At 51.6% G+C, this 20,320-nt stretch overlaps 1 protein-coding gene and 1 long non-coding RNA gene across 3 annotated transcripts in view; one reads left to right on the forward strand and one right to left on the reverse strand.

The window, feature by feature from the left end:
- Positions 1–10,330, reverse strand: part of PLEKHG6 (pleckstrin homology and RhoGEF domain containing G6) — a 17,551-nt gene extending 7,221 nt beyond the window's left edge. Inside the window, exons 1-13 of one of the 2 annotated variants that reach the window (XM_066261524.1) lie at positions 10,175–10,330; positions 8,624–8,829; positions 7,209–7,421; positions 6,504–6,668; positions 6,075–6,170; positions 5,757–5,807; positions 5,304–5,453; positions 4,284–4,394; positions 3,986–4,135; positions 3,630–3,767; positions 3,210–3,329; positions 2,688–2,820; positions 2,455–2,570 (exon numbers count right to left, since the gene is read on the reverse strand). In XM_066261524.1, the coding sequence (XP_066117621.1) occupies positions 2,455–2,570; positions 2,688–2,820; positions 3,210–3,329; positions 3,630–3,767; positions 3,986–4,135; positions 4,284–4,394; positions 5,304–5,453; positions 5,757–5,807; positions 6,075–6,170; positions 6,504–6,668; positions 7,209–7,421; positions 8,624–8,761 (1,581 nt within the window). In that variant the 5' untranslated portion in view covers positions 8,762–8,829; positions 10,175–10,330. The remainder of the gene's footprint in view (positions 1–2,454; positions 2,571–2,687; positions 2,821–3,209; positions 3,330–3,629; positions 3,768–3,985; positions 4,136–4,283; positions 4,395–5,303; positions 5,454–5,756; positions 5,808–6,074; positions 6,171–6,503; positions 6,669–7,208; positions 7,422–8,623; positions 8,830–10,174) is intronic. The other variant, XM_066261534.1, reaches the window with a different exon arrangement.
- Positions 10,331–10,412: 82 nt separating this feature from the next.
- Positions 10,413–13,952, forward strand: LOC136326130 (uncharacterized). The gene is made up of 3 exons (XR_010729394.1): positions 10,413–10,708; positions 12,154–12,256; positions 12,347–13,952. It is a non-coding gene; the product is annotated as an uncharacterized lncRNA (long non-coding RNA).
- The last annotated feature ends 6,368 nt before the right edge of the window (positions 13,953–20,320 follow it).

Below are 20,320 nucleotides of genomic sequence, written 5' to 3' on the forward strand. Positions count from 1 at the left end.
AACTTTTAAGATCTACTCTTAGCAACTCTCATAGTTCAGCCTCCTTTCTCACCTGACCTCCAGATCTGTGTTTCTACTTCCGCCAGCCCCCAAGCTATCTCTGCTTGGCTGTCTCCCACTGATGCATTTAAACGTGCTTCTGTTTAAGACTGAATATTGCTACCCTAGGAAACAACAGCTCCCAGGAAACAACAACTAAACAGATTTCCCTTTCTATTGATTTCATTTCTGTCAGCGGCACCATTGCCAAAGCAGGAACCTCAGGAAGCAAATCATCCTTTGTCTTTGTGGAAGCGTCCCAGAGCTTTTACCTAGAGCTGACACCATACTGTGTGCTTAATCAGAATGATCTTTGACTCTTCCCTGTAAAGCAAGACTGTTATTATTTATATCCATTTGCAGGTGAAGGAATAGAAGCTCAGGGAAGGCACATAACCAGCCAAGGTCACCCAGCAGGTGAACTGGTAATAAGTCTAGATTCTCATGCATTCAGTATAGGCTTTTAACCAGTTTCCCTACGGCTCACCTGTCTTTTCTTCTTTAGCACCTTTCTTCCTCTCCTCCCCTCCCTTTCCCTCCCCTCCCTTCCCCTCCCCTCCCCTCCCCTCCCTTCCCTTCCCCTTCCCTATTCCTTCCTTCCTTCCTTCCTTCCTTCCTTCCTTCCTTCCTTCCTTCCTTCCTTCCTTCCTTCTTTCCTTCCTTCCTTCCTTTCCTTCCTTCTTTCCTTCCCTTTTGCCTTTTGGAACGTGTCTCTAAGGCCATGGCACTAAACCTCAATGTTTCACACCCAAACTAGTAGAGTAAATCTGCCACCAACCTCTTCCTCCCCCAGCCCACCTATCACTGCCACTTCACAATTCAGGACAAAACACATTGATTTCATCACGGCATTTCCTTGCTCAAGAATCTATGGTGGCTCTCTCTTGTCAACCCAGCCCTGTTTAGTCCCGCCCAGTCTACACTCTTCTGTAGCTCTTGGAGTCCTGCAAAGCCTGGCCCCTCAACCACCAGCTCACATAAACCCTTTGCTCCAGACTCGGGCAGACAAGGTAACTGTTCCAAAGCGAATCCAGCCCAAGCACTCCCCTGATTCTTCGGCTCACAGTCTTCCCTGTCCTTAAACATTCAACTCCCCATACTTCTTTGGTTATTCTGCTCCTGCAATGGGTTGAACAGTGGCTCCAGAAAAAAAAATGTCTAGGTCCCAAGTCCCAGGACCTGTGAATGTGACCTTATTCTGAAAGAGGGTTCAAAGATCCTAAATCAAGAATCTCAAGATGAGATCATCCTAAGTTTAGGATGGGCTCTAAATCTAATAACTGGTGTGTTTATAAGAGTCAAGAGAGGGGAATTTGGACAGAGAGGCAGAGAGGAAGGCTGTGAGAAGACAGAGGCAGAGAGTGGAGAAACCAAGGGACCTTTGGAAGCTGGAAGAGGCAAGGAAGGATCTTCCCCTAGAGCACTGGAAAGAGTGGCCCTGCTGACATCTTAATTTCCAACTTCTGGTGTCCATCCAGACTGGGAAAGAATGAGTTTCTGTTACTTTAAATGTACCCAGTTGTGGTGCTAATACAGTTCCATTTCACTCTCTTGTATGAACTCCTGTAGCTTTAATCACATAAATCTGCCCACATCTCTCCCCTGCTAACACCTTCGCTGGTTCCCTGTCATCTGAAGGACAAAGTTCAAGTTCCTTACGTGGCGTCCAGTGAAGGGCATTTTGGTGCCTGCCTCCCAGCCTCTCTGCCGCCGTGCCTGCCCAGTGCATTTCGTCCCAGTGATACGAACTACTAGGTCTGTGCCTCTTGCAACACACACAACTGTTTTATACCTCTGACCTTTGCACATTCTGCTTTTCCATTTCAAATACCTTTCCTTCCCACCATTTCCCTGAAATACTCCTAGATATGTTCACAAACATGACCAGATCAGAGCCCCTCTGTGAAGGTTTCCCAGTGTACCCTCCCTCTGGACTATTCCTTTCCTAACCAACCCACCTGGCAGGACGAATTCTTCCTTTCTGGCCCAAGTTCCGTTACGCATGCATGTTTCTATGTTCGTACACTAACTTGTCTGGCTAGGCTGCAGTGCACATTCCTTGAGAGCAGGAATGGTGTTTCACTGCTTTCTGACTCCCTAGCACCTGGCCAGTGCCTGCAGCCAGCAAGGGCCCATCAATGTGTATTGAATGGAGGATGAAGTTCAGAAGTGAGTTGTTTCAGGGTGTAGAAACCTTTCGGGGTTGCTGTCTTGGGCTCTCCCAGGGATGGGCAGAGCAGCCAGCTCAAGGTGCGGTTCCCTGCTCTTACAGGCGGGCAAGGCTGCATCCCTCTCCTGAGGACAGCCTCAGTCTGCATGCACTCCAGCCTCTCTCTCCTGCTTCTTCATTCTGTGCTCTAGTTACTGAGCTCTGGGGGCCCAAGACATCCCTTTAAACACCTGGCTGTCACATACCTGGGCCTGCTGGATCTTCTCCAGCCACTGGGCACAGTCTGCAGTATTGGGACAGTGCACAGTGAGGGCACTGGAGACGCACTGGAAGTCAGAGAGGTGAATCACCAGGAAGCTGTCTGGGTGGAGGAGAAGGTCTGCTTCAAGGTCTGGACTGCTTTGGAACCCCATCCCGACTCCTCTTCCCCTTGCCAAGAGGAAAGGAGAAGGACAAGGTCTCCTCAGGAGAGACATACTAGGGTCTCGGAGTGATCGGCACACAAGCTTCTCCAGCATGAAGGGGGGGCGGATAACCTTGGCTCTGCCTGCCTTGCGTTGGGGCTTGGTCACCAGGAGCACGTCAGAGAAGAGGAACAGGTACAGGTCCAGCTGGGAGCATGCACAGGAAAGAGAGGAAGGGTCAGCTGGAGCAGGGGGCGGAGCCAGACAGGGATGGTGCTCATGCATGAGTGTGCACACGTGGGTGCCCACATACACAGGGACCAGTGCACACTATGCACTGCTAGAGCTGGAGGGTGTCAGCTTGGTCCCTTCTCTTAGACAACCAGAGCTTTAGCCAGAACCATGTCCTCTTCCCAATACACACACAGATGTGACACACACATAACCAGGCACATACACAAATACACACACACACACACACACACACACACCCCTCCTGCTTCCTACTTATGTGACTCTGATCTTACCACCCATCATCTCTCCCTTCCCTTCAATCCATCTCTCCTCATCACCGCTCCCGCTCACTGGCCTCTCACCTTCCCTTCTCGCCCTTCCTTCACTCTCACGGGTCCCTCCAGCAGCAGCAGCCTGGTGTGCTCAGAAGCAACCCCCAACATGGGGGACATCAGGTCCAGGTTGGAGAATGGATGCAGCTCCTGAGGGACACAGAGAGGAGAGGGTCAGGAGACTGGGTAGGGCTTGTGTCTACCTCCAGCCAAGGTGGTTCTTTGTTCCGTCACCAGCACCGCCTCTTCCCATCCATCTTCCACTTGGAAGGACATGAAACGTTTCGGTGCCTCCTTTTTACTTTTCTGAACTCTGCTCCTCAGACCCTTACCACTGGGAAGGAATCCTGGGCACGTCCTTTTGTGGCACCTCTGTCCCTTCCCCTCCAGGCCTCTGCCTCAACCACTTTCCTGGGATCTTGCTTTTTCTGAGCCCCTTCCCTCTCTCACCTTCTCCATCTCCTCGCTGGATGGCTCCAGCACCTCATAGGGCCCAATGCGCTGGGCTGCAGCCACCAAGCTTTGCTGCTTTTCTCCCTGGAAGACCTGCTTGTTGATGTATTGCAGAAATGACTCCACAGCTGCAATCTAGGGGTGGGCATGGTGTGGAAGGAGGAGCAGCTCAGCTCTGCACCCCGCACACACCCCCAGTCGATGACAACCACAGCATGCTAACACAGGCTGGCCAGTTGGTGCCACACTGTCCCATACACACGGGAAAAAGAGACCCGCAAAAGTTCCCAGAGAACAGTTTCCACACACCAGTCTCTGACTCCCGAGGGTCCTGGCTCTGCCAGGCCACCTACCATGGCTTTCAGGGCCTCGCGGGCTCGTGCCTCAGGGGTCCTCTTGAGCACAGCTCGCAGTAGTAGTGGGTACTTGGTGATGCGCTGGTGGGGCTTGATGAGTAGGTCACCCAGCGTCTGCCTCCCCGAGTGCTTATGCTTTTCACACCACTGCCGGGGAAGGTGGACAGGGGGTCAGCAGTCTGCAAGCTCCCACCTGCCGGCCTTGGGCCCAGCTGGAGATTGGAGGTGCGGTGGGTGGGGGAAACCTGGTTGTCTAAGGTCTGCCCATCCCCCTTCCCGGCACCCCCTCTCGCACCTGCACGAAGGCACGGAAGGGAGGGTTACTGTCTTGCTTCTCCCGGGCATAAGCCATAGTCTGCTTCACTCTCATGCAGTACTGGACATAGGGCTGGAACCGCTGGCTGAACTAGAGGGACAGATGTAGGGGGCAGGGGAAGAAGGGCATGAGATACAGGCTTTGGCAGCAGAACATGGGAGCAGTGGGTAGGGGTGGGGGTGGGGACAGCCTCTCATAGACCCTTGGTCCAGCTTTGCCAATCCCTACCTCCCATGACTGCCAGCCCTTCTCTCTGGATTCCAAGGAAGAGTTGAGGACCTGACTGGTGGACCCATGGCTGCTCTCTAAGCTCCTGTCCACAGCCCCAGCTGTGCCCTGCTGCTCTGAATTGACTCCTGCCATCAATAATTCAGCGGAACGTTCTCAGGACACTGCAGATCCCATTTCACCCGGCGGAGGGGTGGTGACCTGAGGCTTGCCCAGAAGCCCTGTCCTGTGGAAGGGGGCCACCTAAGGCTCCCAGGAGACTGACCAGCCACCTCTCTACCCCATCCCAACTTTGCAAGGTCCACATCATCCTGGCTAGAGAAAACCAGGGAAGAAAACCTGATCCTGAGCCTCTTGCTTTCTCTTGTCATACTTCTCTACGCTCCGGGTATCCCTATGGTCTTTTACACCCCCTCCTTCCCTCAGTCCCCAAGGGGACACCTCACCTAGGCCCCCTTTTTGCTCCCAGCTATCTGTCAATGGATCTCTGTCTGAGAAGTAGGATTTTATAGTTGATAGAGCTTAGGTGTAACTGTTCCCTGAGATGACTGCATTTTTATGTCCTAAGGATCTTGAGAAGCCCAGAGAACCTCTGGGGCAGAGGTCAGACTGTCAAGTGAAGGGCAGCAGGTGAGATGATATTTGGGGTAGGAGCTATGCCCTTGAACCCCTCAAGGGAACCATGGGAGGGTTCCCGTTGCATAGACATACCCTGCAGACAAGAACCCCCTCTCCCAGTTCCGCCTCCCCCAGCCCTTGGCCGTGCCTCACCGCCAGGAAGCCATCTTGTAGGCTGACAGGGTCCAGAGTCTGGCCTGAAGTTCGAGTCTTCTCCAGGGTAGGTCCCAGCACCTCTTCCCAAAAGCTTCGGTGGGCTCGAATCAGGCTGGGGACATTTCCGAACAGAGTCTCAGCTGACACCTGGAGGAGGGAGCGGAACTTAGCAACGTGCCTTGACAGGTCACCATCAAGTAGCATTGGCCACGGAGAAACAAGAACGGCTAAGTAAGCTTGGGTGGTGGGGGTAGGCTGGGACCTTGGCCTGCTTGGGGTCTAGAACAGAAGGGGATTCGGGAGGGTGGGTGGTATCCTAGAAAACGGAGCAGGGGATATTCAGGCTGGGAAGCCTGGAGGGCTCTCTGTGACCCTCCCCCCACCTCACGCCCAACTCCTCAGGCTCAGAGCTTGGGGTGCACCAGGCTCCACTCCTGAGCTTCCACTCACTTCTGTCAGAAGTCCGACTCGCTGCAAGTTCAGCAGACTGGCGGCTAGAAGCTAGATGCAGAGAGAGATAAGGGTCTCAGCGCCTGAACTCTTCCTCTCGGGACCAGCCTTTCGATGCATCCCCACCGCCCCACTTCAGTCCTGCCAGCCTCTCTCTCAAGATCCTGGGAAGTTCTCAATTCAGAAGGATCTCTTGGTATAGTGTCCCTCCAGCTCCCAGCAACCCTGCCCCTATGGCCTGGGAGACCTGGGGAAAAGGCAGGGTAGATGGGTGTATGGCTGAGGATGGAGCCAGGGCTGGGACTGAGGGAGACTCACGTCAGTCATGATCTTGAGCTTCCGTATGTAGATGAGCTCAGTGGTCAGTAGCTCCCAGAGTGCTTCCTGTTGGTGGCAAAGCTCCTGGCTCATCTCCTAAGGGCGGAGATGGGGCTGGTTCAGTTGGGGAACAATGGCAAGAACAGCAGCTACCATTTGTTAAATGCTACTGGATCTAATTCACAGATGACATTTTAATCCTCTAACCAGTCCTCCAGTGTGTAGGCGTCATTCCCATCTTACAGATGAGGCAGCTGAGGCGCAGTGAAGTTTGCTGTTGTGATCAAGGTCTCACTAATAAGTGATGGAGTTGGGATTTGAACCTAGAGCAAGACTTCCCCACGTGACCTGAGGCCTTTCCCTTGAAAAGAGGCAGAGGTGAGATGTGTGTCTGTAACCCCACAGGGACAGTCTGTGTTGCAGACCCACCTCGTGCCCGGACACCAGCTCCTTCCAGGACATCTCGATGGTCGGGCTGCTGTCACTGTCCTTTCCTATCTCCCAGTGCTGCCTGTCCTCAGGGGGCAGGCGGGGCATCCCATAGACGCTGAACTTAGACAGCCTGTCCTCCAGCTCACGGACCTTGGTGACGTCCTGGGGAGAAGAGAATCAGTCGTGGCCACAGCCTGGGCACCCAGCCCAATGGGCCCATGGAGGGCTGCACATGCACATGTGCGTGTGAGAGAGAGCACTGAGTGCGCATGAGGACGTGGGAGCCTGGGGCACAGGGATCGACCCCAGCTGGGATTCCAGGTGCAAGGGTGTTACTGGGACATGAAAGGAGAGGCACTTTGGTCTGCAGAAAGGTTCCTGGATAGAGGGGTCTGCCCTGGGCTCCCTGACCAGAAGGGTGCCTTCCAGGGGTCTTTTGAGACAGAACCCTTCAGAGGGACCTTCAGGTGGAGACCAGCTAGGACTTAGGAAATCAGTGGCCTCAGGCAGCATTGTGACATCTGCCCATAATGTGGACATTTTATGAGGTGGTGTGGCTCAGGGGATATACCCCTGAGATGGTCTGTAGACAGATCCAGGCAGCTTATTGGAGGGGCTGCCTAAACTCTCAGCTCTGATGTCTGTGGAGGACATCACAATTCAGAATGTGTGCATGGGGAAGGGAGGAAGGGGACCCTTTACCTTGGACTTGGGGGAGTGAGGTGGGCCAGCCCCAAAATGGCCTCCATGCCTCTTCTCAAGCTCTGGTTCTCGGAACCTCAGAGGAGACAGGCCTCGGGATTGGCCAGAACCCTTGACAAAGGGGATTTTGTCCTGGAAGCGTAGGCGATTGAGATCCTGGGAGAAGAGCAGGGAAAATTCTGAGGGGAGGGTGCTTCCCTTCCCCGAGAAGTCCTATGGAGGTAAAGAGGTGCAGGCTTTGCTCAAGATGGCATCCCTCACCCGTGCATGTTGAGCTGACTCACTTCTCCCCTCAAACCAGTTCGGCGTGAGCCGCTCCTGCCCTGAGTCACAGTGGCTGCTGCCAGGGAGGCCAAGTGGGTTGGGCAGGGACATGCCAAGCTGGCTTCTTGAGTGGGCCCACGGGCAGAAGCAGGGGCCTCCTGCAGAGCAGTGCACAGGTATGCACACGCCTGGGCACTGGTGTGTTCCCCTCCCCCCATGTCTACCCACTCATGTGTGTGCTCCCTGCATACAGGCTCACATGCACAGTGCATGGTGCATACTACATCTGGGTCTCTTACAGCTTCCCTGGTTTGCAAACACCCTCCTTTATATGTGCAATGAGAGCATATATATGTGCAGCTCCTCATCCAGGGGCACGCAGCCTGTGTCCCATCCAGTGGGGAGTAGCTGCCCTTCCGTGTGAGAGATTGAGGCCATGGCCACAAGTTTCCTCCTGGACAGGCCTGGTCACATTCTTTGTTCTGCCTGTGGCCTGATTTACTCTACAGACTTCTTAGTCTCCCTTTCCACCTTTAGCTTGGAGAGTCCCCGGCTGTCCTCCCTGTATTCTAGGGCCAGATCTCCCTCCAGTAAGGCTGAGGATACCCCCATCCAGAAGCAGAACTGTTTTCAAGGTGGAGGGAAGCCTAGAGGCTGAGGGAAGGACCGCTGGCCTCCACACCCCTTTCCTTGGTCAGCATTGGAAGCAGGCCAGGAGGGTGGAGCCCAGGGAGCCCTCACACCCCTCCCCGCTTTCATAGTAGGGACACTCTGAACCTTTGCTCTTCTTCCAGCCCTGACTCAGAGCCTACAGGCTCCTCCCAGATAGAGGTGGGAGCCTGAGAGATGCCATCCTCAGGGCTTGGCGAAGTTCCCTAGCTACCTGCCTCAGACCTGTCTAACAGCAGCTCTTCTGAAGGCCTGGCTTCTCCTGGCTCTCTGCCTCTAGTGCCCCATCTGTCTGGGATGGGTGTGGAGTCCTGGGAGCCTGGCCCAACACTGCCTTCCTCACTCTCCCAACCCAGGAAAGAAGGTAGGGTGCAGGATAAGAATAGAGCAACCCATGAACCTGTAAAAGGCAGAGACTTGAAAGCCCGGTGTCCTCCCTCCTGCCCCACCCAGGTCACCTTTGGGGCACAGCCTGGACTCACCCGCGCGAGGCCTCCTCGGGGATAAAGACCGCCAGCAGTGCTCTGGGCAGAGGCTTGATGCCGGCCCTCATAACTCTCAATGAGGGAGTCCACGAGTCCTTGGAGGGGACCCTCATCTGGAGAACCAAAGGCCTGCATCCCCTCTCTCCTAGGTCACCTCCAAAGCTTCATATTTCCAAGTTCCAGGAGAAATGGGTCCCCTGAGGCTGCAAAAAGAAAATGAAGGAATGGAAGGGCCAGCTTTGATTAGTGGATGGCACCAGGCCTGAGCCCAAGGTGGTGGTGGGGGGGGGATAAGGAGGAAAGGAGGCGGGAGGGACAAGGGCTTGGTCACTTGCTGGAAGAGCATGGCTGCCTCATCTAAGTCTGGGTGGGTGGGGAATGCCCCCACATGCTGGGTAGAAAGCCCCTTGGAGCAATTTCTCCTACCTCACAATTGTGCACATTTGGTGTATAAGCTCACACTGGCCTCAAATGATGCTTTCGTCCTAAGAGTAACTGGGAGCATGGGTGCTAGATGAGTCCCCAGCTTTTTGGATGCCTTCAGGTTGGGGGGCTCCCCTTGCATCCAGTTACAGCCTTCCTTTCCCCAGACGTAGCCTGGGTGAAGCTGTAGGGAGGTCATGGAGAGAGAGGGCAGGAGACTGCCTGGACCTGTCACCTGTTTTTGTACAACCTACGTGCTAAGAATGCTTCTTATGTTTAAATAGTTGGAAGAAGAATAGAAGAATACTATTTCATCACACAACCATATTATACACAATTTACATTTCAGGCCCTGGCCGGGTAGCTCAACTGCTTAGTGTCATCCCGCTACGCCAAGGTTGAGGGTTCGATCTTTGGTCAGATCAACCAATGAATGCATAAACAGGCGAAACAACAAATTGAAGTTTCTTTCTCTCTCCCTTCCTCTCTCTCTCTAAAAATAATGATAATAAAATTACATTTTAGTTGTTCGTAAAGAAAGTTTTATTGGAACATAGCCACATTACTCATGTACTGATGGTCCCTGACTGCTTTCCAGCTAGTTTCAACTGAGATCATATAGACTTCAAAATCTAAAATATTAACTCTCTGGCCCTTTACTGAAAAGTGTGTCCAGCCCTTACCTGGACCCTGTTGGCTACAGACAAAGATGTGAGGGAGGGACAGCTATCAAGCCAGTCGGTCTTAGAAGTGAGCCAACGAAAGCGAGGTCTCTGGTCTTGGGCTACATTTGATCTTCCCCAGCCTCTGGGAACACCTCTATGGAGCTGGGGGCCAGGTGTGGGGCTCTATCCTTTCCCCTTCCATCTGGGTAGAGGACCCACCTTCTGGGTGGGCAGGGCCTGAATAGAAGAAGTCCCCCTCCAGGTGGGCCTGAGACCCCTGGTCCTCTCTCCCCCTTTTCTCCGATTTATGAGCAGGGAAGAAAAGTGGCCACTGTCTCCCTCCAAGAGCTCTGTCTCCCCCTCGCTCTCTTCCTACCCGCGGTTCTTTCTGAGCTCTGACCGGGCTTCCCTGCGTCTGTCGCCCCCGCGGCCCCCTCCTGCCCCGCCCCCGGTCGCTCACCTGTGTCTGCAGGTGTCCCGGCGCTGGCCGGCCGCGCTTCCAGCCCCCGCCCTCGGGGCTTCCGCTAGCCGACGGCTCCTCCTGCGATGCCAGCCCCGCTGCCCGGCCTGGGTCTGGGACCGAGCGGCCCGCAGGACCCGGGCAGCGCAGCGCAGCGCAGGGCCGGGCGGGAGGGAAGGTGGCGGGAGGGGGGCGGGAACGCGCGCAGGCACCGCCCCCTCTCCGTGGGCGCTGGACCAGCCACGCACCGAGGACGCCCGTGGCGCCTTGGGGACTGAGGAGCCCCTGCCCGGGACACAGCACCACCCTCTCGGGAAGGAGAGCTCGCTTCGGAGGACCTTCGTTCTCCTCTTTCCTTTGCACCTGAGCTCACCACCCACCTGGCCCGAGCCCGAGCTGCAGGGCGGAAGCCGCGCGCCGTCTTCAGGCGCCCACTTCTCGGCGGGACCCGGGGAGGCGCCGGAGTAATGAGGCATAAACGCGAGGCTGGGCGCGCTGGGGGAGGCGGCACGGGGAACCACCGAGTGATCTGCGGTAGGTGCCATCTCGCTTTCTGGGTGCCCTGAGTGCTCGGCTACCCCCTCTTTCCTCTGCCTCGTCTTCCTCCTTTAACCAGGGAGGGGAGCAGGACAGTCAACTGAAGAAACATAGGGCCCAGGGACACTGGGGACATCGTGGGGCTCTCTGGCATGGAGTCCAAAGTATGACCCTTATCTCACTGCCCAAGCCATCTGTGGAAGGCTGGACTTCGCCTTTGTTCCGGGGACCGCCTCTGGTGCCAGGCCCCTGACCCAACACTTCTCCCTTGATCTGAGACTGGGGTGGGAGGACAGGAGCATCAGATGGGGGCCCCTCACACTTCATGGCAAACAGGCACACTCCAGGCTTCACAGGGCTGTCTCAGCTCCTGCAGCAGCTGAGGGAACAGACCTGCCCACGGAAGGGCACTTGCTGGCCATGACATGAAAGGACCACATTTTCACATCCCCAAATCATGACACATTGTCTGACAGAAGCAGTGGATACTGGGACTCAGAATGTCCATGGATGTGTGATCATATATACTCATCATCATGAAGCCAAAGACCCTGCAATGCCAGCGGGAGCAGGTCTGAGTGCCCCATCTTCACCCTATCCTGTGGTCTTCCTCCCGCAAACTGGCTATGCAGGAACTGATACATCTTTTTTTAATTGAATTTATTGGGATGACATTGATTAATAAAATTATAGAGGTTTTAGGTATAACTTACATTTGTAGAGTACTCTGAAATTTACAAAACCACTTTCAAAAGTATAATTTCATATCACTAGGGGAAAACTCTCCACTCTCCTGCCTGGCATGTTAAAGGCATAAATGATCTGAAATGTTCTAATCCTCACTCTGACCCTGATGGCTATTTTGTTTAGGAGAGGAATCTTTATCATTTGTTGGTTTCTAATTTTGTCCATCTTCCTCTTCTTTGCCTTTTGATACCTGAGCTTGCTCCTCTGTGATTGCTCTGTTGGTTAGAAGAGTTCTTTGTACCTGTAGCCCCTGCATCCTACCTCCTGCTTCCTGCCTCCCAATGGATTTCAGGGTTTTAGGGCAAGAACTGCAGCGGAGAGAGGCCCTTTTCTCCTCCGATTGATTGTGTGTGTGTGTGTGTGTGTGTGTGTGAATAGACCTTGTTTTTGTTGTTGGAGAGAGAGAGAGAGAGAGAGAGAAAGAGATCAGTTGATCCAGGGATAACAAGAGTAGCCATGAGGGAAAGAGAGCCAATAATAAACCAGGAGATGGTGATTACGGGCAGTAATGAATGACACTGCACAGAGAGCTGGTGCCAAGGATTCTCCTCCCAAGTCTCCCAGAAGGAGGTGGAAGGAAGAGTAAGGGGGAAATGGAAAGAACACCGGAGAAAAATCTGGACTTAGAGCACTCTGGGGTGAGCTGGCTAGCCTGGCCTGGGCACTTCTTTCAAGTCCCTGTCACTTCCCTCAAGGCTGGGATCCAGTCTCCACCTACTGCCCCAGGGCCTGTCTTCAGCCTCTCTGGGAGGAGAGGTTCCCAGGAAAGCCGGAGTCCTAAAGCTGGAGGTGTGGCTGGTAAGTGTGTAGGCTGGGAGGCGGGATTCCTATGTTCTGTTTTGGTCCTGTTGCCAGATTTTTGCATGCACAACCTCTGTTTTTTCCTAGCCCCTTCTGTGTTATGGAGAGAAGACACGTGTGACAGGCTGAGGGGACACAGCTCAGGTTGCTGAATGAAGCCTGAAGAATTAGGAGGCTGGAGGGTTGGCCCCCATCAAGTGGTGTTGGGGAGCACCTGGCCCTTGGCCCAGAGAGGAAACCTGGATACCTGTTTTTCTTGCTGGCCAACCCGGACTTTCCTCACACCTTTACCCTGCTCCATGCCTCTTTCTCTCCTAGTGCAGATACCCCTGTCAGGCCCCAGCTGGACCCCACAGCTGATGAGAAGGTGTCTGTCCAAGCTCAGAGCTCTGAGGGTCAAAAGCTTCTATCTCACACAGCACGAGGAAAATTTCTGGGGCTGGCCTAGGGGACCCAAGTCTCTTCTCCCCTCCCTCACAGGTGGGAAGGTCAAGGAGGACTCACTTGGGCTCTGGGCTCTGCCCAGTCCTCACCTCGGAGGGCAGGGCCAAGCCAGCTATCTGGGTTAATGAGGTGCTAGCAGGCACAAATGGAGGCAGCTGAGAGGAAGGGTGTCCTCTTTGGCCTAGAGTGGGGGAGTGGGGAAGCTGAGGGCTCAGTGTGGAGGGCGCCAGGTCCTGTGAGGCATGACCGAGAGGCGAGGCCACTGGTCACAGCTGCCAGTGTCTTAGTCCAGAACTGATGCCCTCTTCTTTTCTTTTTTACTTCCTCCTTCCCTCCCTCCCTTCCTTTCATGCTTATTGGTAGTACTCCTCTGCTCAAAGCACTAAGAGTATACAGAATATATATTCCTAGTATGAGGGATTGTTCTGTTCCTGGAAAAAGAGACAGTCCCTGACCTCCAGGAGATTACAGACTAATATGAGGAGACAGACAGACTAATGGTGAACAGAATGTTGATATATGTTATACATATAAAGAATGAACCAAGATCTGTGGGAACACTTTGGAGGGACTAATAACTACATATGAGAATCAGGAAAGCTTCATAGAAGAGGTGAGCTTTGTGCTGGGACTTTAAGGATGAGTTTGCTGGGCAGAGTAGGAAGAAAGGGCTTTTCGGGAGGAGGGAACAGCATGAGCCAAGACAGAGATGTAGAGAAGCATGGTTAAAAAGAAAGGAGGAGAGGGCAGGCTTTCTCAATGGCCTCCTGAAAGTCTGCATAAATGGACTTCTGGGGACATTCCATCTTCCAAGCAGCTGATCTTTGGGTGGTGACTTAGGAGGACAAACCCTCTTCCTGGCATTCAAGGACATCCACAATGTGACCTTGATATACTTCCTGCTCTACCCCTGGACATGTCCCTCCTCTCTGCATCTGCCTGGCTTCCCTAGTTCCATGCCTTTGCCCAAGCACTTTCCCTCAGCTGGCATACTGTTCTTACATCTCCACTTCCTCGTCCTTCAAGGCCCTTCAGGAACTGCTTCCTGGAGGAAACTTTTCCTGATGCTCCCCCAGCCAGAGTGATCACTCTCTTCCCTGTTTTCAACGGCCTCAGCCTCTGTGTTTCTCCAAAAGGCATCGCTCTTACTCTGCCCAGGACTGCTGCATATATATGTCTGTGTCCCTCACTATACTCTGAGCTCCTTGAGGGCAGGGACTAGCTCCTAGTGGGGCCTGGGCACCTCAGCCTCATGGTGACCAAAAGTATATGTAATTAAGAAGTTTAAGCCTGACCAGGTGGTGGCGCAGTGGATAGAGCATTGGACTGGGTTGCAAAGGACTCAGGTTTAAAACCAGGAGGTTGCCGGCTTGAGCGCAGGCTCATCCAGCTTGAGTGCAGGGTCACCAGCTTGGGCGTGGAATTATAGACATGATCCCATGGTCATTGGCTTGATCCCAAGGTCGTTGGCTTGAGCAAGGAGTCACACACTCTGCTGAAGCCTCCCTCCCTGCAAGGCACATATGAAAAAGCAATCAATGAACAACTAAGGTGTTGCAACAAAGAATTGATGCTTCTCATCTCTCTCCTTTCCTGCCTGTCTGTCTCTATCTGTCCCTCCCTCTGTCTCTATCACAAGAAAAATAAAAAAAGGAAAAGAAGAAGTGTAAGGTTCTGGGTTGGTGTTTATGGACTTGAGCTGCGTTGACTTGCTGAAATCAGATAGAATCGACATTTAGGTAGACTTGCCTGCTCTGTCATCTCTCTATTCCTGCCTTTGCTTTGTAAATAACTGGAATTTTCCTGTAACTTCCATTTGGCATTCCTAGTTCATTACTGTTGCTTAAGCATTTCTTCGGTGCCCCTTCTAAAGGCTCTAACCCTTTCAGACCAACAAGTCATATAAATTTTACCTTGCTCACGTGTCAATTCTGATGGATTAGTAGTGGTTTCCCTAGTCTATTAAGATAGATTCTATGGCAGGGGTCCCCAAACTGCAGCCCCCTGAGGCCATTTTTCCGGCCTCCCGCTGCACTTCTGGAAGGCGCACCTCTTTCATTGGTGGTCGGTGAGAGGAGCAAAGCGCGGCGTCGCTCATGTACAGTAGTACTACTTCCAGTGACGCCAGATGCACGCGTCGTGGCTCAGGAAGCGCGTCATATCACTTGTTACGGCTAGCAGTGACAAATATGGAACTGGACATTGACCATCTCATTAGCCAAAAGCAGGCTTATAGTTCCCATTGAAATACTGGTCAGTTTGTTGATTTAAATTTACTTGTTCTTTATTTTAAATATTGTATTTGTTCCCGTTTTGTTTTTTTACTTTAAAATAAGATATGTGCAGTGTGCATAGGGATTTGTTCATAGGTTTTTTTATAGTCCAGCCCTCCAATGGTCTGAGGGACAGTGAACTGGCCCCTTGTGTAAAAAGTTTGGGGACCGCTGTTCTATGGATTATTGAAGTGGAGAAATCAGAAGAAAGAGCACTAAGATGGCTTAGCAATGCCTGCCTGGGGGGGGGAGGGGTGTTAGAGGGGCTTTCTCTGTCTTAGTGTGAAGAGGTTAGTTTCTCAGATACTTTTCTTACCTTAAACCAAGATTGGGGCACTGTGAGGTCACGGGACCTTTGCCTCCGGTGGAAGCTGAGGGGGGATGTAGATAGAAGAAGAGGAGAGGGCTCCAAAGGTAGGTTTGCCTTCTTGGAATTCCTTGGAGGCAGAGCTTGGAGTCAGATGTCTGAATATCCAGGTGTGTGCTCTGACCAAGCCCCCAGGGGGCCTGTGGAATTTTAGCCAGGCCAATAGGGCCTTTGTGGCTCAGGAATCCCTGGCAGGTTCCTTAGCAGATGAAGCGAAGGCGATGACACTGAGTTCCCCACCTGGGAGAATGTTCCCGACTCTTCTCTCCTGTCTTGCAGCGCAGGCCTTCAAGAATGACAAAAACGTAACAAACGTGAGTGACCTCTAGGGGTGTTTTACTTCATAGCTGTCTATCTTTGCCCCATTGCATCTGGGAGCCATGGTCTCCCCTAGTGGCAGCCCCTGGAAATGCAATGAAATTTGATGGTTTCTGGAGCGAGGAGTGGATAGCCCCCCAAGTCCTGGTCTTTCCCAGTTGAACAGGACCGGTATGGCCTTGCAATCCAACATTCCTCCCCATGCAGGAGTGCTGGTTGACAGCGCTGGCAGATGACCCTTGCCTCTGCTTGGTAACCTCCAGCAATGCTACTCTCAGGCTGTGCCTTCAAGTGGTTCTATTCCGTGAAAGTGTGGTCACTTCCTTCAAGTCCCCTCAGCTCTAAGCAGTCGTTTGATTTCCAGTCTCAGGTCTGTACTGACATGGGGTCTCTACCTCCTTACCCTGAGGGTGAGCGAAAGTACAAGTAATTAAGAAGTTTAAGGTTCTGGGTCGGTTTTCAAAGTTATAAACAGCCCCACTCTGTACCATGGTCAACTACTACTAACTCTGTGACCCATATCACTTAGCCCAGGGTCACGGCCTGCTCAGGGCACATGTGTTTTATGGCTGAGTGTCTCAGCCCATCTCATTATGACACACCATGCCCAGCCCAGGGAGACGGGCAGATATTTCACTCTGAGAGTAGATGCTAGCACAGCAGTCCTAAATCCTTATTTCTAATTTAATTTAACAACCCTGATTTTCAGGAAGTCCTTTTGTATGTCTGACCCAAATACCTCCAGCTTAAGCTTCAAGTAATTTCCTCATGCTCTGGAAAATATCTTTCTCTGTATTGTGAACCCCTCTTTGGATCCTTGAACCACAATTTGGGTCATTTTAGCAGGACCCAAAACCCCATCCTTCAGAGACCAAAGTTCTCGGTTCGGGTTCACATGGGCAGGCACCTAGGTCTCAGGACCCATCCAGAGTGCCAGGCCTGTGCTGGATGCTCAGCATAGACTAATCGACCTTCCCCTTACTGCAACTCAGAGAGATAGGCACTCCTGGTATTATCCCATTATTAGATGCAAGACTGAGTCTCCCAGGTAACATTACAAGGTAACGTGGCTAAGGCCACAAAACCTGCATACGTGACAGCTGGGATCCAACCCCCGCATCTAACAAGGCTTCAGAGCGGGCATTTAGTCCGACCGCTGGCCTCCAGACAGAAGGTCTCTGGGAGCATTTAGGCCTGTGTCCTCCTCTGACCTCGTGCCCACTTTATGTTGGTCTCCACCCTAATTTTGCATCAGTCCTTCTCATCCTTCACTCATGGTCTTATGCCTTCCTACTGTTTTTTGTTTCTTGTTTCTCGTGTCAGTGTCTTCGCTCAAAAGCAAGACATTCACAAATGTTATAGGGGCAGGTAGACCTGACTTCTCTAAGTGTTTATCCTTATATGTAAAACAAGGATAATAAGACTAAATTTTAGGATGATGATAATAATACCAGCTATCTTTTTAGTAAAGCAATTTCTATGTGCCAGCATAATTAAGCGCTTGACACATTTCTTTTCTCCCCCCCCCTTTTTTTTGAGAGAGCAAGAGAGAGAGAGAAAGAGAGGGACAGATAAGGACAGACAAGAAGGGAGAGATGAGAAGCATCAGCTTGTAGCTGCGGCACCTTAGTTGTTCATTGGTTGCTTTCTCATATGTGGCTTGACCAGGGGACTTGAGCTGAGTCCGTGATGCCTTGCTCAAGCCAGCACCCTCAAGTTTCAAGCCAGTGACCTTTGGGCTCAAACCAGCGACCATGGAGTCACCTATGATCCCACGCTCAAGTTGGTGACCTCAGGGTTTCAAATCTGGGTCCTCAGCATACCAGGTCAACAGCCTATTCACTATGCCACTGCCTGGTCAGGTGACACATTTCATTTCATATTCACAAAACCCTATGAGTTAGACATTATCCTCTTATAAAAAATGAAGAAACAGGCTCAGAGAGGTTCCATTCCATATTCAAGATGATGGAATTAGTTGGAAGAAAAGGCAGTGTTTGAACTCAAATTGTCTCGCTCCACAACCACTATTGTATAGGGAAAAAAATGTGCTTGCGACGGGTAAGCCTGCCATAGGGCAAGAAAACCACAGAAAACTGACTGCCTCGTTTCAACCCTAAAGGTCATCCCAGCATTCAAAGTAACAGAAATATAACTCTCAAAGGCTTGAGAAGTGGCACTAGTCTTTGCTAAAGGCTGTTGACCTGAAGCACAAGGTTCTGTGGCTCACCGCACAGCAATATTTCCCAAAAAGAGCATCTCTACACGTCAGTCCCTGACCCCAAAACATTACTCTTCATAGCATCTGTTCAGACCTCTCCCACTCTCTGTCTCCTTCCATTCCTTCTTCCTGCTTGCTTTTCCTCCCATAGCTGCATTCCCGTTCCTTTCTAGAGCCATCTACTCTTGTCTTCCCTTTGGGAGTGCTATCCATCCTTCTGTTAGTAAAACCAAAGATTTTTCTGGAAGCTCACCATGCTCAAAAGGTGGGTAGTAAACCCACATAAGAACTGAATATGATTGTCTGTGAGCACTCAGTGCATGTCCAAGGCAGGTAGAAGGAACTCCTAAGGGGCTGATAGACAACTGAGAGGAGGTTTAGAAAACTACTTTCCTCCTGGGTCCCCCATTCCATCTCCCTTTTTTCCCTCTCTGTCAGTACCTGTGGAAGGGAGGAAGAAGTAAAGTTATTTGTCCCTCTTTACCATCTGACTCAATTCTGTACATTTTGCAAGACCCAGATCAATTCCCGCCCCCAGTCCTCCCGATTCTCCAACCCACAGTACCCTTTCCTACCCTTGATTCCTGCTGCTACCACTTGTCTTGACTTTATTGTTACCAAACTTTCCTTGGTGGGCGTCTTGTCTCTTCAGCTATGCTGTAAGCTCCTTAAAAGGAGGACCTTGTCCCTTCATGGTGTCCATCAAGGTGCTGGGCACATAAATTGATGGAACTTGAAATAGATACTAATAAAAGATTTGACAGGTGGCTGTAGAATAATGGTTAAGAATCTGGCCCTTAAGAGCCCGCATCCTGGCTCCATCTCTGTGGGAGACTGCCCCTGGGTGTGGTCTGGAGTTGATTTGGCCAACAGAGTGGAAGAGTGATGATATACTAGTTCCAATCTTAGGTCCTAAAGGCCTAAGGTGCTTTCATTCTCTCAGAATCTTCCCACCATTATGAAGACAAGCCCAGGATAATCTGGAGGATGAGAGACCATGTGGAGGAGAGTCCAGTTATCCCAGCTGAGGCCATTCTAGGCCAGGTAGAGTAAAACTGACCCACGACCCCAAATGTATGAGTGAGCCCAGCTGAGGTCGGCCCTGCCTGCCCAAATCAGCAGAACTCCTGGCCCACCTATAGATTCACATACAAAAGTAAATAATTATCATTAGCAATTAAAGGTTTTGTGGGTGTTTGTTATGCAGCACTTATGTGGCAATAGATAACTGATGCCACCATTTAAAGCTATGTGACCTTGGGCAAACTGTTTAATCTCTATGTACCTCAACTTTCTTTTCTGTAAAGTGGGAACATAGTGAACATTGACAACTCAAAGCTGAGTCTCCCCTTTCAGTGACTACTTAGCTGAAAAGCTGCCTTACCCTAAGTCAGGGGTCTCAAACTCGTGGCCTGCGGAACAATTTTGTGCAGCCCGCAGACTAATCCACGAAGTTCAAAATATTTTGGATAAAATTAAGTAAGCCTAGGGGCCTACTTGTATTTTTCATTTCTCTAGCATCCTAGCTAGATATTAGCTTAGTTAACAGCAGTTGTGATGCGAACTACAGTTTCTGGTCGTTTTGTGACACTGAGTAAACTGCATGTACGATTGTGCTTGTTGTACTGATTTTTTTTTGTTTTCAACTGCAGTGAGAAAAGTGTTGTGTAACAGTTGCCTTTTGTAGACCTAGTGCAGCCCGCCGAACGGCTGTGATCTTGCTCTGCGGCCCACATGCTGAGTTGAGTTTGAGACCCCTGCCCTAGGTCCTATCTGAGGCAGCCTGTGTTCAATGACCAGCTAATGTGGAAGTATAAAGTTGGAGCCCTCTTGTTCCAGCTTGGAACAATTCTGCCGGGCCATCCTAGCCCCAGAGCTGCCTGTGGGATCTGCTAAGGTCTTTGTTGTAACTGTATCATCTCCCTACTTCTCATCTCTCTCCCTGTCAGTCTGTCCATCTGTCTCTCTCTCTCGCTTACAAAAAAAAATTTTTTTTTTTGCCAAAAAATAGTTACTTCTTTTATACCCCTTCTTAGGTTCATCCTTTTATTTATTTATTTATTTATTTATTTATTTATTTATTTATTTATTTATTTTTTACAGAGACAGAGAGTGAGTCAGAGAGAGGGATAGATAGGGACAGACAGACAGGAACAAAGAGAGATGAGAAGCATCAATCATTAGTTTTTCATTGCGCGTTGCAACACCTTAGTTGTTCATTGATTGCTTTCTCATATGTGCCTTGACCGCGGGCCTTCAGCAGACCCAGTAACCCCTTGCTGGAGCCAGCGACCTTGGGTTCAAGCTGGTGGGCTTTTGCTCAAACCAGATGAGCTCGTGCTCAAGCTGGCGACCTCGGGGTCTCGAGCCTGGGTCCTCTGCATCCCAGTCCGATGCTCTATCCACTGCGCCACCGCCTGGTCAGGCATAGGTTCATC

Source organism: Saccopteryx bilineata, chromosome 1, assembly GCF_036850765.1.
Source record: "Saccopteryx bilineata isolate mSacBil1 chromosome 1, mSacBil1_pri_phased_curated, whole genome shotgun sequence".
In the NCBI taxonomy this organism is placed as follows: Eukaryota; Metazoa; Chordata; class Mammalia; order Chiroptera; family Emballonuridae; genus Saccopteryx; species Saccopteryx bilineata.